Genomic DNA, 18,354 nt, shown 5'->3' with positions numbered 1-18,354 from the left:
TTCTCCTGTGCGACAAGCTACGAATGAAGAGAAGACGCAATTGATTCCCTTAAATCCACCTCATGATCGGATTTAGTAGATCTGAGATTTACGTTATGTCGTAGGAAATTTTAAATTTAGTGGGTGGAAGGATTTAGTGACACTGAAATTACGGTTGGAGGATTTACGTTAAATCCGCACATAATCCATATTAAAATATGCTACCAAACACCACCAAACACACTTTATAGACTGCAAATGATTACGATCCAAAATTAAATATAAATTTAGTGGGAAACTTCGTATAGACAATTGAAGAATTGCCTCAAAATCTAATATGTACATTCATAATAAGGGCTTAAATAAAGTATTACAATATTTTACAACTAAATCCCTAGACTTCTTAAACATAAGTTTTTTATCAATAGGACCCTAAATAAGTTTTAATTCTCAACACCCCGCCTCAAGATAGGCAAAAGATATCCACTAAACCCATCTTGTTACATAACCAAGAAAAATCTAATGAACTAAGTCCTTTAGTGAGGCAGTCGGCCACTTGCTCCTTAGTGGCTATATGACTTAGCTCTAGTAGCCCGTTATTCAACTTTTCCTTTATGAAGAATCTATCAATCTCAGATGTTTGGTTCGATCGTGTTGCATCAGGTTGTTGGCAATGTTGATTGTTAACTTGTTGCCACACCATAACTTCATTTGAGTTCCTTGGTCCATCTTGAGCTCGCCCAACAAGGCTCTCAGCCACATTATCTCGGCAACTCCCAAGAGCATGATGGCCCTGTACTTTGCCTCTACTATTGACCTAGCTACTACAGACTGTTTCTTGCTTTTCTAAGAGACCAAGTTACCCCATACAAATAAGCAGTATCCTAAAGTGGATTTTTTTTCATCCACACAACTCGCCCAACCAGCATCACAAAAGCCCCCAATGTGTATGTGCCCATTCTTCCTGAAGATGAACCCCTTCCCTAGTGCACTCTTCAGAAACCTAAAAATCTGATACACTGCATTCATATGACGCTTCATTGGATCATGAATGTAGCGGCTCACCCCGCTCTCTACAAAAGAGATAACGGTCGAGTGCGACATAAGTAGATCAAAAAACCACCAATCTCTTATATCTCACGATCAATCAATTATCATGTCTCTACGCTCAGCTTGGTCTTCTGGTCAATTGGAGATACTACAGGTTTGCACCTCAGCATGCCAGTTTCTATGAGAACTAATACATACTTCCTTTGAGACAAGACCATCCTCTCGGGTTCATGGGCCACTTCAATCTCAAGAAAGTATTTGAGTTGTCCAAGATCCTTCACATCAAGTTAATTGTCCAATCTTATATTTAGTTGAGCAATCTTCGTCTATCACCAGTGATAATGATGTCATCAACATACACAGCAAGTATAATGTGTGACATTAATATTGTCGAAAGAACACAATATGACCTGCATTGATTCGCTGTTATCTCATGCCAACCAGCCTTTCTAAACTTAACAAACTAGACTCAAGGCGACTGCTTCAAGCCATACACCAACTTCCTGAGTCTACACATCTTGCCCATTGTCTGAATTGTACTGAATCCTAGTGGTATCTCCATATATACATCCTCTGACAACTCATCATGAAAAAATCTATTCTTCACACAAGTTGGTGTAATCACCACCTACCATTCACTGTCAAAGAAACCAGTGTCCTCATTTCGCTCATCTTTGCTATAGATGCAAAAGTTTTATCATAATCAATATCTTATGTTTGAGTGTACCATTTTACCACCAGTCGTGCTTTAAACTGCTCCACCTTCCCATCTGGAGTTTGTTTCACGGTGAAGATCCAGTTGCACTCAACTGTCTTTTTTCCCACTAATAGTGGCACTGTCTCCCATGTTCGATTTTTATCGAGAGCCCTAAGCTCTTCATGCATAATTGTTTTTCGCATGGTATCCTCCTTAGCAACCTATTAATAATTGGGTATAGAGATAGTGTCCACAGATGCAATAAATATTCTATGTAAAGGTGATATGTCAGAATACGAAACAAAATTAGCAATGTCATGTTCTCACTCAAAACGAACGGAAGGATATCTCACATTGTCGCAAGAGGTCCTCCTTAAAGTTGGAGGGTTAGGAGAAGGAAGAGGAATCATCACCTGGGAGTTCTGAGTCGGAGGTGAATGGTATAGGTGTCCAAACGTCGGGGAATACTGAGACAAAGAGGCTAGCAGACACAAGTGGAACTGCAGAGACTGTTCCCTCATTTTGCTTCCTTCTTGTAAATACTCTCAACTCACCTTTAGCATGAATCTCATCACCTTTGGGTTCATTCTCCTCACTTTCCAGTTCCTCAACTGATTCATCCTACATCACAGGACAAAACATTGCTCCCGCTTGTACCACTCTCTCATTGTTGCTACACATCCCCTTGGCCTCATATCTCTAGTATCCGACGAGTACCTGAAGAGCAAGGTTACCTCTTAGGTGTAACATGATTCAAGTTCTCTAAATAACACATCCATGCTCAAACAGTTTCTTCTCGATCGGGCTCCAGCTGACATACACCTTCTATATAATAGAATAACCAACAAACACACATTTCACAACTCTAGGATCCAGCTTCTCTGTTGATGGCTTGTTATCCTTCATAAAGCATACACATCTAAAACCCTTCAATGGGAGGATCTCGTTATTATCTCCTTTCAACATCTGACAAGAAGACTTCTAATCCAACACCCTTGAAGGCATCCTGTTGATTAAATGACTAGTTATCAAAAGTGCTTGCCTCCATAAGTGTTTTGGGACATTTGTTGTGATTATCATGCGTCGGGCTACTTCTATAAGGTGTCTAATCTTCCTCTTTGATACTTCATTTTATGTAGATGTGCATGGACATATGGTTTGATGATGTATCCCTTAGCCTGATAAGTTTTCCCAAATACTTTGTTTCTATACTCAGTCTCATTATCAGGCCTCAATACATTCATTACTGCACCATATGGAGACTTGATATCAATAACCATCCATAAAACTTGTGGAACATGACCCCTAAACATCATAATATATTAAGTAAAAAATATCATAACCATTATTCCCAAAATTGATATAAAAGCTATTGGTAAGTTTGTCAAACTCACAAGCATGACAAACAAGTTTTTTTTTGTCATTCATACAAAGAATGATACGACCCACTCAATAAAATAAAACAAGAGTGTTTCATGCTTCTGTGATATAGCAACAACATATCCTCCACATTCTCCCAAATTCTCCCACTAAAGCACTCCTACCATGGATGTCAAAGTTGTGTCCATCCCTCACGGTCCAAGTACCAGAGCATTATGCTATGTTCTAGTTCCAAATGTCAGGCTCGTCCCTTTCTCTTAGAAGATCATCTTACGAATATAAAAAAAAAACAACAAATTTTAGTTGGAGAATATGACACTAATAGAAAAATTAATTCACTGAAAAATAAGCATGCAAAACATTGTCTAAATTTATATAATTGGTATCCCTCACTGTATCTTTACCAACTACAGACAGTGATATACCATCAACAGGTTGGATACTCTCTGGTATTGTTATAGTATATGAAGAAAATTCTCTAGCAGTATCTGTCACATGTTGAGATGCACCAGAATCTACTATCCATTTTGATGATCTTGTGTTGGAAATAGAGGCAAGAGCATGTGTATCACAAGTATATTTGTCAAAATGAGCATAAGTGAGAATGTTACCCTTTGATGATGACTCGTTGGAACCCTCCTCCGCCCCTTCTCATATTGCTTTGTGCTTTCTCTTCAACAAATTCATATACTCGTGATCCTCATTGATAGAATTCAAATTTCTCTCTCCTCTGCTACCACCAAATTTTACCAATAGCCCCATTTTCTAACTTTTGACTACCACAACCACGACGATGATCATACCCACGGCCTCCACCCTCACCACGTCCACCTGTCTCTCTCCTTAGGTGGCCTAGGATAGCTCTTGCTCAAATGCCCAACTTCACCATAATTACAGCACTAGCGAGTCTCCCCTAAACACCTATCATACCTGAGCTCGAGGCAGCCAAAACTGATCACGAACCTAAAAGTCCACTCGGCTCAATGTAGCTTCATGCAACTCTCCTCATGTGTGATCCTCCACTCATCCCTCTCAACACTGTCACTCTTCGGCTCAACCCTCATCACATATCCCTTTAGTTTATTACTACCAGGGCAACCTTGATCCAACATGAACAACTTAGATATGTGGTCTGTTCATCTAGTTTCAAGTCCATAGGAGGGAGATCTAGCTTCACATGTGTTAGAGCACGTGTTAAAGTAGCAGTTCCCGTTAAGACGCTACCTCCATGAATGAGATTGACCAAGATCTCCATAATTTTAGGATCTATCTTCCCCAGAAGTTTCAATCATTTACCTCCCACACTATCTCCGTCTCCTAACATCCTCAACCACAAGAATCCAAGTTAGGATCACTCAAATCACACGTGACTTCCTTCTTGCAAGTTCGTGTGATCCACTTTGCCTTAGCCCGCACGAAGCTGCAACTCCTCTGCCCCGCACGCAAAACCGCAGCCTCTTTAATCATTCGTCTCCCAGTCGTCGAGTGAAACACTAGAAACGAAGCCCTGCCACGCTGCCTTCCTCACTCCCAAGCTGTAATTCCATGCCATCTCTCGCGACTAAAGCCCATTGAGAAGGCAATGACAGGATTGCTGCATATGAAGGACCATCGAAGTGCTCCTGCCTCCCTGCATATACCTCTGTTAGCTCTAACTGCTATTGCTTTGAAGGATCAAAGCAAAAAACTGGGAGTTTCGGGTCTCTTTACGCTAATCCGAGTATCTATACACCGATCCCGACCGAATACCAGGAATATTACGAGTTTAAGGTCTCTTTACACCGATCCCGACCGAATCAAGAAGCTTGCCATTGCTTCACAAGCAAGTTATCGAAGGAAGAGAAATTGAGCAGCTGAGGGCTAGGGCTATGATACTAAATTGAAAAATTGCTCTCAAAATCTAATCTGTACGTTCATAACATGGGCTTAAATAGGGCATTACACTATTTCAAAAATAAAGCCCTAAACTCCTTCAATATTCCCTATTTCCAATAGAGCCCTAAAAAAGGTCCAATTTTCAAATAGGCTAATCCAAGAGGCAGTAAAACAGATGAAGATAGCAAGAAAACAATGCCAAAATCAAGCAAAAAAAAGTGTTATAGTGTCGTTTCACAATTTTCTAGAAGAGTTCATCCCTTGAAAGTCATGCAAGAAAATCCACAAAATAATTTTGTTAGAATTCGAGACCATTATTTTTCTCATATTAGGTTTTTAACATAAACATGCGTTATTGTCTTTGCTTCTTCTATTGCTCATCGCTTTAATTTCAGAGCAAAACTCATCTAAAAGAAAATAGCAATAAGGTTCAAAAACAATCAAAAGATGATGACAAAAGTTACAAGACATAAAATATAGCAACATCGGTCATTGATGTATCCCAACACACCTGTTCAAAAGAAGAGATAGATCAAGAGTTGGACTGCAATTCTTCCATATACTTTGATGTGAAGTACTAAAAGTATAAGCTTCAAGAAAATACACTACTTTAAGTAGAAAAGATAAAAGCGATCATTCTAAAAAACATAATGTGTTCAAGCGCTTCATGATAGTATTCCTAACATTCAAAACTAACATTTAGACTTACTTTGGTTTGGCTTTACATTTAACTTAAGTTAAACTTAAGTTAACCTTCAAGCTTGGGTTTGGGCTAACCTAAGCTGGACTTGGTTTACTTTAGGGCATTGAGATTTAGACATAAGTTTGGTTTGGATTTATATCTAGCTTAAGTTAAACATAAATTAAACTTCAACCTTGGTTTTGGGCTAACCTAAGCTGGACTCAGGTTTAGTTTAGGGCTTTGGGGTTTAGAATGACTTAATTTTCGGCTAAGGTTTAGGCTAGGTTTAGTTATAATTGAATTTAAGTTAGATTACACTCAGATTGAATCTTTAAGCACAGAGCTAAAACACATTGGAGGGAAGTTATCCTTATGGCAAGTAACAAATTCAAATCAGCTTGAAATTGATCATAGTCGACTCAACTTGAATTGGGCACAAGCCGAGACACTCAAACTCAACTACAGCTAAGCTGTGCCTGCATCCACTTTGACAACCAGCAAATATAAGAATTACAACAACTTGTCATGCAACACAAGGGCATGGCATGTTTATTAAATCGCAAGAGAATCAATACACTGCAGAAAGCGAAACATCCAGCATCCTGGAAAAAGATCTGGTGAAAATTGTGTCACTATCTTTTTAGATCTCCACACAATTGCTAATCTATCAGAAGTGAAGTTGAACTATCATACCATACAGTTTGTACTTGCCAAAAAAATGAGTAGTCAAATAATTTCTTGGAAGATATACATACGTAGCACAAAATTCTTATGCATTTACATATCTAACACCTAAACATCAGCTTTTACATATATACCAATTCACCCATGCATGAAAAGATATGTCACTTTTTAAAAGTCAACATGGTGGTTTCTTTGAAGCGATATAAAAGATTTGGGTGAGAAAAATGTAAAAAGTAAAGGTGTTAGATGTAAAAATGCATAGGAATTGGGTGTTATGTATGTAAATGAGTCTACTGTCTTCTAAGATTTCTAAGTCCAAGTTCAGGACAGAAAAAAAAACAACAGGTATCCTTGTAAAGCCTTGATGGCGCAATCTTGGATGTGTGTGGCTTGGATTTTAATCTGTTTTATTTTCATGTTTCAAAACTATTTTGTTGCTTCAAGGTTATGACCTTTCAGATGCCAATAAAGAATGCCTAAATGGCAAAGAAAATGCTATAAAACTTTAACATGTAAATAGATAGGATCAGCAATAGAGATAGAATACCCTATTTCAGTAATGCTGGGTTCATTCCATGGTAGAGGAAATGATGTGAGTGGTATAGCTATGACGTACTACATTAATAAATCAGGTCATATAAAATTTTCAGTGTTCGTCAATCTCGTAATAATGTATTTGCATCATTTAGGATAAAAAGGGGCAGAAGTTTTAAGAAGATAAAAATGGATTAAAATTTGAAAACTAACAATCTTAAGAAAAATTATTCATTTACCCAAAATTTAACAATTTTCTTTTACAAAAGAGAAGTTTTAAAAAGATAAAAGGGCTTAAACTAGTAAATCATTTAATGAAGTAAAATTATTAAGTCACCCAAATTTAAAAAAAAATCCGGGCCCACTCCTTATTATATCCTTAAAATGAGGATTATATTGAGAAGATCAAGTTTCTTTAGCACACTTTATACCGGATTTGAAGTGCCCAAATCTCACTTTTGGCCCACGTGAAACAAAACTAACTTGAGGCTCGCAAATATAAAATAGAAATAACAAACACAACCACAAAAAATAAGAACAATATAAGCTAAATGATTTAGAGGAGCAGAAGGCACAAATATTTCCATTATAAAAAAATTATGGAGGAGCAAAATTGAGAGAAATAACAGAATCAAATAATCTTATCACAAAGAAAACAAAAAGGAGTGATAAAGATGACACCAAATTGGAGTAACCTTGCCCAAAAGAAAGGTGGAAATTAAAAAAAAAAAGGACTTGCTCTCTCAAAACCACTAAGACTAACAATTGATCATCCAACTCATTCATCTAGAAAATCTGATTGCAAGTCCCATATTCAGAAGTTGTAGCATCCTCTCTTTTGTTTCACTTGCAGCCACAAGTTCACATGATTAAAAGGTAAGGTCGCGTGCAGATCAATGTATAGAAGAAAAGAAATTGGGGTAAGATACATATATTATGTTTATGTAATAGAAAATGTGTATAGAAGGCTGAAGACAAACTCTCCAACCAATGAAATAATTTAAGAGATTAAGGATCTATTTGGGGCAGCTGCAGCTTATTGACAATCTGCTGATAAGCAACTGATCTAGATAAGCTGTTGATCAGCAGCTGATCTAAATAAACTAATTGGTTGTTTGGTTTGTGCTCTTGAAACCAGCAATTTTGCAGTTATTTCTGGAAAATGACCATTATGCCCCTGTGCAGTAAGATTGTTTGCAACAGAACTCTCATAAAATTATATTTGATATTTGAGCAGCAAAAAACGACTTCAGAACAGTACAAAAAATAAAATACAGACTTCACGTAACAGTGAATATTAAATATAATCCAGATCCTTTATGGTAAAAAATAAATAATTAGGTAAATAGCTAAAAGCAAACTTGTTAATCTTGAGAAGAATTCTACACATTTCAAGCAATTTCAAAAAAAAAAAAATCAATGTCGTGTCGGTTGTCAAATTAGAAATTGTCGGCCGCCGGAATGGATATCTCGACGCCCGATTTTAAAAGAAGTTTAATTTAATATATATATATATATATATATAATTTGAAAAAAGTAGTATTTTAATTTTTTTTGAAATACAAGACCGAACCGATCTCATATCCACGATAGTTTAAATGATCGAGCACAATACCGTAAGCGATACATATATCCAGAGGAACAGACATATTACTTATTAATGCAGCTCGATTAAATAAACTAAAGAATTTATGGCATTCGTTTTAGTCTGCGAACCTTTATATTGACCAACAAGTTTCCCTATTTAATACGAGAGATTAAATAGGGTTTATTTTAAGCTGGGTTTTTAAGTTCCCTATAGTTCCCTATAGAGGCAAACCCCTATAGTTAATTACATCTTAAATGACTGAAATCACTTAAGAAGACTCGATTAAAATCAGTGGGTCTGTCTTCAAGATTGCAAAGCTTAGGTTTCCAAGGTTAATTATAAGGAAATCAAAAGGGAATGGCTCAAAAGAGGAACAATTATTTTCATGAGTCAATGGAGTGAAAGGTAGAGGATGCCACAGATCCAGGGAGAACCCCGGTGAGTTCCCAACTATCCTACGATTGGACCTTAACTCTAAGGAGACATCCTACACCTCGTCGTCGTGATCTCGATCGTCGCCCTCCGCTCACTTGCTTCCATGCTCCGCTTCTTGGAAAGAATACTCTAAGATCCTTAACATAGCGATTATAAACTCAGGTTTATGGTGTGTATAAATTTACAGTTGTTGGGTCAGTGGCTCACTACAAGGTACCTCCTAAACTGGGTGTCCTACTGGCCTCTAACCTAAAAGTCCCCTGCAAGCCTTTAGAAGCAACATTAATTATAAAAGGGAACATGCAATGCAACGCAGTAAACAGTAATATTACATGCATGAATTATGTGTGTACACATGAAAGCATGCAGTAGCAAAAGTAAACGCAATAAATGTAAAACAAACCTGTACACCTGACGGACCGACGATTCCTGAAAAGGCTCGAGAAAAAGCGGCAGAAGAACCAAAGTAATTCGAGGAAAACCGTTGAAAAACACGAAGAAAGTCCAAAGGAAAAAAAATCACAAGTGCTTTACAAAAGTTTCGAGGAAGCCGTATGAAAACACATAAAAATCCGATTTAGATAAAACCGTAGGAAATCACATACAAAAAATCCAAAGAAAGAAAGAAAGCTGTAAGCATTCGGGTCGGGCTAGGCTCAGAATTAGGTATTCTCGAGAGACTCGGAAGGCAACTATTGGTCACCTGTATGTATAGAATCCGACATTCAACTAGAAAGGTGTCCTACTATACCAACTTCAGTGGGTACTCCTTAACCCAATACCGGCGATTGACAAGTAGACAATTGAATCTTGCTATTTAAATTTTATATTTTGGCACGCTTATATAGGTTTCATACATAGAAGAAAAGTAATATCAATTTTTTGTAGTCAAAATATTTTGAAAGTAGCGTATTTGTTCTTATCATTTTCTTTTCATTTTCTTTTTATTGAAAATTTTATTGAAAATATGATTATCCACAAGTCAATCGCACTGTTGGGGCTAGGACCACCAACCTAAGAAGGCAAGAGTGTCCTGCTAGTCTAGCGTCGGTGAATAATATCGTCCTCCTACGTTTCACCGGGTCCCTGAATTGGGTCCCGATGTTGTAGGATAGAACATTATTCTGCTCTATCAGCGAATGCCTTTATCATCAAGGCCTAATACCCCAAAAAGGTCGTCCAACTTGCGACCTTGCTTGATGGTTTCACATATAGTCATTGCTATACGAATGTGCTTATGTTTCAGACATAAACATTTAAAACCCAAATCAAGAAGCAAGGAGAGTGAACAAAAAAGACAAGAAATGCAAAAAAAGACTAACCCGCCTCCAAAGACAATTTAGAAAGAAAAGCCAAAGTGGTAGAAGGATTAGCCTAAAACATCCACCCGACGGGACTTCTCGAATGAGCAATGAGATGGGCACATTCCCCGATGCTAGCCAAGAACAAGCCCAAAATGCACAATTTAGAGACCTCCAAGGTACTCCCAAACCTTTCTCAAATATATCAAGATTTTCTTTTCTCTTTTTTTTTCTTCTTTCTTTTCCTTCTTTTTTTCCTTTTTTTTATTGCAAACAATTCAGCCCGCAGAATTGGGCCCTGGAACATCTCCAAACATTTGACAAATCATGCCTCCAAAAGAGGCATTTGAATTCTTCCAAATAACAAGAGTTGAAGTATTCCATTGTACCAACATTAAAGCATTCAATTCCACCTCGAGCCAAAAGCTTCCAATGCCATATGGACCCAACATCATTCAAAGAATCCCATATAGGCGCTCACGGCCAGGGCAACAAGGAGCCATCAAACAGGTGCACAAGAGAACCAACAGACACAAACGAGGGGGCTCTCGGGTAGAAGCAACTAAAGGGGAGCCACCGGCTAACACTCAACACAAACAGGAGAACACAACAGGAAGGCTCACGGCTAAGGGGACGCCAGGATGGAACACCAACCCACACCCACACTCAAGAAATAGCAGGAAGGCCCATGGCTAGGGGAAGCAGCAAAGGGGACAACAAAGCCCAAACCAGGCAAAAGAAACACAATAGGAAGGCTCGCGGCCAGGGGCAACTAGAAAATAAAACCAAGCCCAAAACAAGCTCCCAAGCTTTAAAAGAAAGCCAAATTTTCAGCCAACATATATTTCGAATAGGGAAGCCTCAACAGGAGCCTCAACAGGAAATGAAACCCTCAACAGGAAATGAAACTAAACACCAAAACTACTGCTCAAAACATCAAACAGATTCCAGTATGCATTCGAACAGGAGCAGCAGCAGGAAGCAAAACCGAACCACTAAAAGAATTGCTCAAAGCAAGAAATAATCTCAACATGTATTCGAACAAGAGCAACAGCAGAAAGAGCAAAACCGAGCCACCAAAAAGCTGCTCAAAGCACAAAAAAACATTCCAGCATATATTCAAATAGATTGAACAACAGGAAGTAAAATCCAGCCACCAAACCAAACCTCCAAGAGCCCCAAAATTGAATAAAAGCCACCTGAATATGTTTCGAGGAGGGCAACATGGAAGCACAAAACAAAGCCCCCAAATTAAAATCTTCAAAAGCCCCAGTGTCAAATCAGTATAGCAAACGAAACCGCAGCCCATAGGGCTAAAACAATCCAGAAATCCTCCATGTTAAACCCAGGCATCAAGAAAGACCGCAGCCCAGGAGGCTAAAACAGCCTTCAAACTTCAACATACCAGCATAGATGTGATAAGAACATAAGGAGGAAGCTTACACATGCGTAAGAATTAAACCATGTCTTTCATTAGCCTACATTCTTAGCTAAGTACCATGGAATATTTAAAACAGGCCTAATAGCATGTATTTGAACTGAAGTAAGCTAAAATCTAACATCTAGTCATTATTCCAGCATTAAATGTCATCAAGAACAAAATAAATCCCCACTATGCATGGAGGAGCAGCAGAGAGGAAACATACCTTGCTCAAGCTTCTGTAATCAACAAAAGAAAGCCACGATACTCCTAAACCTCAAGCTCACAAACAAAGCCACAACACTCCCGGACTCCAAGCTCACAAGCACAACCACAGCACTCCCGGAATCCAAGCTCGCAAACACCTAGCCGAGAAGAAATTTTCGCAGAACCTCCCCAGGCCACAAGCTTCGTCACCTCTCTGAGAACTCTCCCCACCGAGTTTTATCGACACCAGAAAAAAGAAAGAGGAGCTCGCAAGACCTCTCTTGACAAAGCACAACACCCACCTAAAAAAAAAAAGAAACACCGCAGCCAAGGCCACAGCGAAGAAAGATATGGGAGGAGAAGTTTCCCCATTCATGACCCAGGGAACAAACGCACCCAGTCAACCTACCCCGAATGAGCTTCCACGCAAAGAGACGAAGCAGAAAGCTTCGAAAAGAGAAGATTTCGGGCAAAAGATGTCGAGAGGGGAAGAGCCAAATCTATGCCATAAACTTTCTAATAATCGACAAGAGCTGACGACTTACATTTCGGAAAACTCTGAGGCAAGGAGGAGAGATTGGAGGGAGGAGTCGAGCTCTTTGTGAGGAGTGGGGAACAAGTAGGGAATGATGCCCAATGGGAACACTTGGCATGGGAAGGAGAGTTGTTGCGGCCGAAAAGTGTGGCTTGCTCGCGCGGCGGAGAACAGCGCCAGTTCGCCAACGAAGAAGCGGGCGGCACCGTCAAGTGTCTGCAATGAGGCAACGTAAGGTCCCAGAAAGTTGTGTACATTGCTAGACGGAGGCTAGCCATGTCTTTGGATTCTCTTCTCCTGCCCTCCGTTGGATACTCTTGACCGCATGATCTCTTCTAACAAAGCTCCTGCAACCTATTTTTGTGCATTCTCGAATCCAAGAACTCAGCCGGCGCAGAATTGAAGAAGCGTTAGATGGATACGGGGTCGAGAGGGGCAACGGGGTAATAGTCCTCTGAAGGAACGCGGGCCGTCGGGTCGAACCCGCGACCGCATTTATAAGAAAACTTTGATTGGCTTATTAGGATAAGCAGCACAAACACAGTAACCAAATAGGCCACCCGACGTTTTCAAAACGCACCGCACAAAATAAACTGCCCCTAAGATATAGACCAAAGAGATCTTCAGTCAACATAACCAACAGAATATCAATAAAAATATCCTAAAATATTGAACTCAAACCTATCTCTATCAAGCATCAAACCACAAGTTGTAATACCTCTATAGATTATTCAAATCCATTTCACCGCCTCCCAATCAACTTGACCAAACTTATCCCTTTGCAATATATTGTAGTACACATAATTATCAAATTGGCTTCTCCTAAGCCAATAGCTAATAATAAATTTGTCAAACTTCTTGTGCCACTGCTCAACGACTACGTTAGAACATATAAGAACATATAGTGACTTCTTTAATAGACACAACTAATCCTCCTTTTGTTATAACTTCAAATCTAAGCGAGTGTTACATGTGAACCTCCTTATCTAACTTCAAGTCTAAGAGGATGTTACATGTCAATCTCCTTATCTATAATACCAAGAGAGAATTTTTCTTAACATTCAACTATTTTAACTAGGTAAAAAAATAATTATGCTTGGCATGTGAGAAAATTTCCATAAAGCCCGCATCTTACTTTTCATAATATTCCTTTAAAACCAATCGTACATTGTATCTAATACTGTCATTTCTCTAGGTTCTCTCTTTGAGATTGAAGAGTCATTTGAACCCACAAGTCTTTTTTCCTTTAAGTCAAGCAACACCACAAGTCTCTTTTTTGTAAGACTTCAGCTTCGCTATCATATAAAGTTGTGGTCTACTATTTTAACTCTTCCATTGATCAGTTCCTCAAAAGTGCACAACATTTGATCACCAATAAACTATACAGCAAAAAAGTGCACGATACTTGATCACCAATAAACTATACAACAAAAAGAGCATAACAATCATATGAGATCTTGAAAAATTATCATAACAAAATCTTTGAGGTGTTCTAATGTAGTGTGAGAAGCAATCATTGCTTCTTCTTATAGTGGTATTACTTCCTCCCAAGGTCAATAAAAAATAGTTTGTTGTGATGAGTAATCACTAGATTGTTCATGCTCCACTTCAAATATGATGCCATTTTACATCTTAATATCTTGTTAAATTTTCAATTTGCACCAAAGTCTGTTGAAGTATGTTTGAGACACCAAACTTGGGATAACTGATGATAAAAACTTCAGGTGACTTCTGATTAATGTACCAAATCATGTCTCCTTCAACTCAATCTACATTTCTTAGAAATATATACTTCTTCAGACCAACCTCTAACACACCGGTTTTCACGTATGAACAATCAAAACAACTAAAGACCCTTATAACTAAATATATTGAAAGATAACCTGACAATCTTCTCAATAATCGTTAACTAAATAATCTTACAAGTGATGTCATTCAACAAATAGCATGTAAAATTAATAAACTATACCAAAAAATACTTAACCAAACCAAAATTGGACAACCGACTTTCTTGAGTGTCATGTTCATCCTTACTGACATTCCATTTTATTGAGGTCTACCCACTTATAGCCATGTGCTTGACAATAGGTTCCATTTCACAAAATGCCTTAAATTAGGAAGAAAAAGATTTTAAACTATTTTCATGCAATAATCTCTAAATTTTCTTGCACATTTGCTTTTCAATTTGAACCTTTCACCACATAAATGTCTCAAATAGATAACTATTTTGCTTGAGCATACAAGCATATCTACCTTGAGAAATTAGTAGAAACCACAAGTTAGATTACATATAATTCAAAATACCCTTGGTCATGGCAAACTCTAATAAGAAGTTTCAATCTCTGATGCTTATCAAGAATATCATGTTCACATAACTCTAAAATCTTATCTTCTCGTGATAGCAAATCTCTCTTGCTCAACTCTAATATATCCGGTTTTAATATATGCTTAAAACTCATGTCGCATAAAGTAATCAAATCATTTGAGGAAGAAATTCATGCATCATCTATCATTGTGTTTCCTTAAAGGAAGAAGCGATTGTCAATTTTCTTTGCCTTTGTAAAAACAGTAATACCTTAAAACATGTAAGACTTTGCCTTCAATAATAAATCTACATACAAGGATTCCAAATAGTCAAAAGGCAGAAAATTCTTCTTCAAAACTAGTACATATTTGAGCTTAGTATAGTTTTCACAGTCCATCATGTGCCTTAATCGAAATTTTCCTTATCCCAACAATCTTATAGGTCATGTCATTAGCTACAAGGAATTTTATAGCATTGAAAAAACAATAATAAAAAATAATAATAATAAAAACGAGTAATCATATAATATAAAGATCCTCAGTCAATAATTTGAACTTTTATATGTAAAAAATAATCTGCAAAAGTCAGAAACCACAAAAAAAAAAGATAAATTAAAACAATCACACAAACACTTTTATTTTCTTTAGAGTTGATGCTACTTTAGAGTTAGAATTACCTTTTTTTATTATCTTTGAATGCATTAACTTTTTCGTTAGGTCTCATTTGATTGCTTGAAATTAGAAATTATGTTTTGAAAATGATGAAGCTTGTTAAAATAATCATTTGATTGGATACATTTAGATCCTATCATTAAGTTCAAACTCCACAAACCTCCTCAAATCTCCAAAATAATTCTCGCTTTCTAAAATATATTTTTCATCTTCAAATAACAAATGAGCCTTTCAGGACTATGATGAAGCCTCATAAACAATAAAGTTTTCAATTGTCATAAAATTAGATGATATTAAATTACTCTAATTCTTAAATTGATGAACAAGTAGATTAGGATCATGCAGTTTATTTGCAGCTAACTGACAATGTTAGTTTCAATTGCACACCATCTATCCTAGGTCAAAAGGCAATTATATGTGGACCATATGCAAGTTGCATTATATATTATAATAGCTATTACTCCTTAATTTTTGCCGAACATCTTGCATTAGTGTCATTGCTTCTTAAGAATCTTAATGTCATTGCAAATTAGAAAAACACATAACTGAACATTTGCATCAAATAGGAGAGAAACAGATTCAATATAAATTTATTGTGATGAAATCAGGCACAAATCAATGAATATTTTTTGCCCTTTAACAATGATTAATTAATTTGGTTGTCGAGTACATTATTGCTTGAAAGGTAAAAATGGACATAGAGAAAACAAGAAATTTAACTAATATAATGGCTATCTGAATTTCATGTACAAACATACGAAATTTATAGTTCAGTCCAAAGTTATTTTTGGATCTACAATCTCTATATCATTCAACAAAGGATGTTTAAGCTTTGTTTTCATTAGTAAAGCCAATCAACATCCTGCGAACCAAATTAACATTTCAAGTACATAGAGCTAATTTTATCTACAACTAAAAAAGAATGAAAAAGATAATTAATGGATGAAAAAGTTCCGAAATGCTAGCTTAATATAGGCCCCAATGTATCCTTCTTTCATGCAATTTAGAAAGCCAATTATATCTGTTTGACACAAGTACCTAACTTCCATTAAGGAAAGTACACGTGAAAAGTACACAATAGTTATCACTCCATTATCATTTATCAATAAACAATGTATGAAAAATCAGAAAATCAGGGAGGAGATTGACAAGAAATCTCACCGATAGATTGAAGACTCTGAAGCACACAGCCTCAGGAATCAGGAAATGTTTAAGTTATATAAATGATAAGCAGAAAAAAAGGCTATTTGTCCGAAACGTCTTCACTCAAGCCTTAGTTAGCATTATTTGGTGAAATCTGGATTTTGTTAGCCCCCTTCAGAAAGCACTAGTGATTACAGAGCTCTCGTCGGAATCGTTGAGAATATCGGAGATGAATTTGATGAGAGAGCAAAGTCCACCCAAGAAATTGTGGTCGATCACCCCATTCCCCTCCAGAACATGCGCGAAATCTACAAGCCTCACCCTCGCCCGGCCAGGGCCTCGATCATCCTCTGAACCACCACCGTCGTAGGCCACTAGGATGGAGGCAGAGTAGAATTGGAAGAGGGTCTGGTCCTCGAACCACGCCTTAAGTTCACGTAACTGGGCAAGAACTCCCTCCGAGCCGCCATAGACGGCAGATGCGAAGGCGCAGTCGGGTTTACAATCAGAGGCCAGATTGGACGAAACGAAGCGACGGAGGACACAACAGACGTCGTCCTTGTCGGTAAACCGGCGTACTACGTCGTGGCTGGGACGCCAGAAGCTGCAGTCATTGTTGTTGATCTGAAGACCGGAGATGCGGAAGCCAATGAGAGCAGATGTGGTTTCACGGTCCTTGGCGAGGCACTTGCGAAAGTAGTCCTCGGGGGCAGAGGGAAACCACGTACGGGATCCGATCTTGAGGTCGATGACGGAGGGAAGACGGAGGCCAGCAAGGAGATCGTCGAGTACGAGGTGCGGGTGGAGACCGGAGCCGTCTGAGGCGAGGAGAAGCTGGGTTCCGTGGAAACCAGGGAAGAAGGAGCGGATGTGGGAGGGAATGTGGGGTTCGCAAGAGAAGGAAGTGTAGAAGGTCAATTCGTTGGTTCCTCGGTCGTCGCTTTGAAGGGGTTTGTAGAAAAGGCCTGAGCCGTCGACGAGGGGACCAAGCCGGCCATCTCTGGCATGGTGACCGGCCACTTGGTGCTCCGGTGGCTTCAGCATCGCCGTCAGTGAGCACCGGGCTGACAGAGAAGGGCCGAGGGGAAGGGAATCAAGCGGTCAGACACCTGGGCTGTGCGGGGAGGGAAAAAATATTCGGGATTCACATTCATTGCACTCAAAATTTCATATTTTCAATTTTTTATATCTAAAATTTATTATTCATATTTATACCAGCCAAAATATTATAGCAAACACAAAAATAGCATTTCTTAGGCTTTGCCCCATGGAATCCTCCATTCTTGGATATGCCTTCAAGGTTTGTTCTACATATGCTCATAATCCATCAAACTGTCCTAAGTTTTCTACAAATGTTGAAAATGTTATTACACCTTTAAATAGGGAAAGGGAAAGAAATTATAATAGGAGTACTAGCGCCTTTGGTAATCAAAGACATTGAAATAAATCTGTGAATACTTTTACTTTTGGACCCCTGCATGTTAACAGTGTCAAGGTTAATTTATCGATGATAGCCCCAAATCTTAATGTCCATGATAATGATACTACTATTAGTAATGAATCTTTAGCTAATAGTATCTATGTTATAAGAACTTTCACTTTTTAATGAGGTTAATTTCACTGTTAATTATAATTCTACTATCATTTTGGATTATAGTACTAATAATATTATATATATATATATATATATATATTATCTAATGCATCAATTTCAGATAATCATACTGTTGATATAACTTCAGTTTCTGATGTTAAAATTATTGTTAGTACTGTGGAAATTTCTAATATTAATGTGATTGCAGTCATTTCTGGTTCAAATGTTGCCAATGTTAAAATTGTTGCTATTAATGTTTGTGTTGCTAGTAATG

General features: G+C 37.8%; 1 protein-coding gene across 3 annotated transcripts in view; it reads right to left on the bottom strand.

Annotated features, from left to right (window-relative positions):
* LOC110032183 (inositol polyphosphate multikinase beta-like) overlaps positions 1 to 17,671 on the bottom strand; it is a 28,666-nt gene extending 10,995 nt beyond the window's left edge. For all 3 annotated transcript variants that reach the window (XM_020735721.1, XM_020735722.1, XM_020735720.1), the window contains exon 1: positions 16,505 to 17,671. In XM_020735721.1, the coding sequence (XP_020591380.1) occupies positions 16,661 to 17,530 (870 nt within the window). In that variant the 5' untranslated portion in view covers positions 17,531 to 17,671 and the 3' untranslated portion in view covers positions 16,505 to 16,660. The remainder of the gene's footprint in view (positions 1 to 16,504) is intronic.
* Positions 17,672 to 18,354: the final 683 nt, after the last annotated feature.

This window comes from Phalaenopsis equestris, unplaced genomic scaffold, assembly GCF_001263595.1.
Source record: "Phalaenopsis equestris unplaced genomic scaffold, ASM126359v1 Scaffold000882, whole genome shotgun sequence".
Lineage (NCBI taxonomy): Eukaryota > Viridiplantae > Streptophyta > Magnoliopsida > Asparagales > Orchidaceae > Phalaenopsis > Phalaenopsis equestris.
The sequence above is the reverse complement of the archived record's forward strand: the minus strand, read 5'-3'. Positions and strand labels throughout refer to the sequence as shown.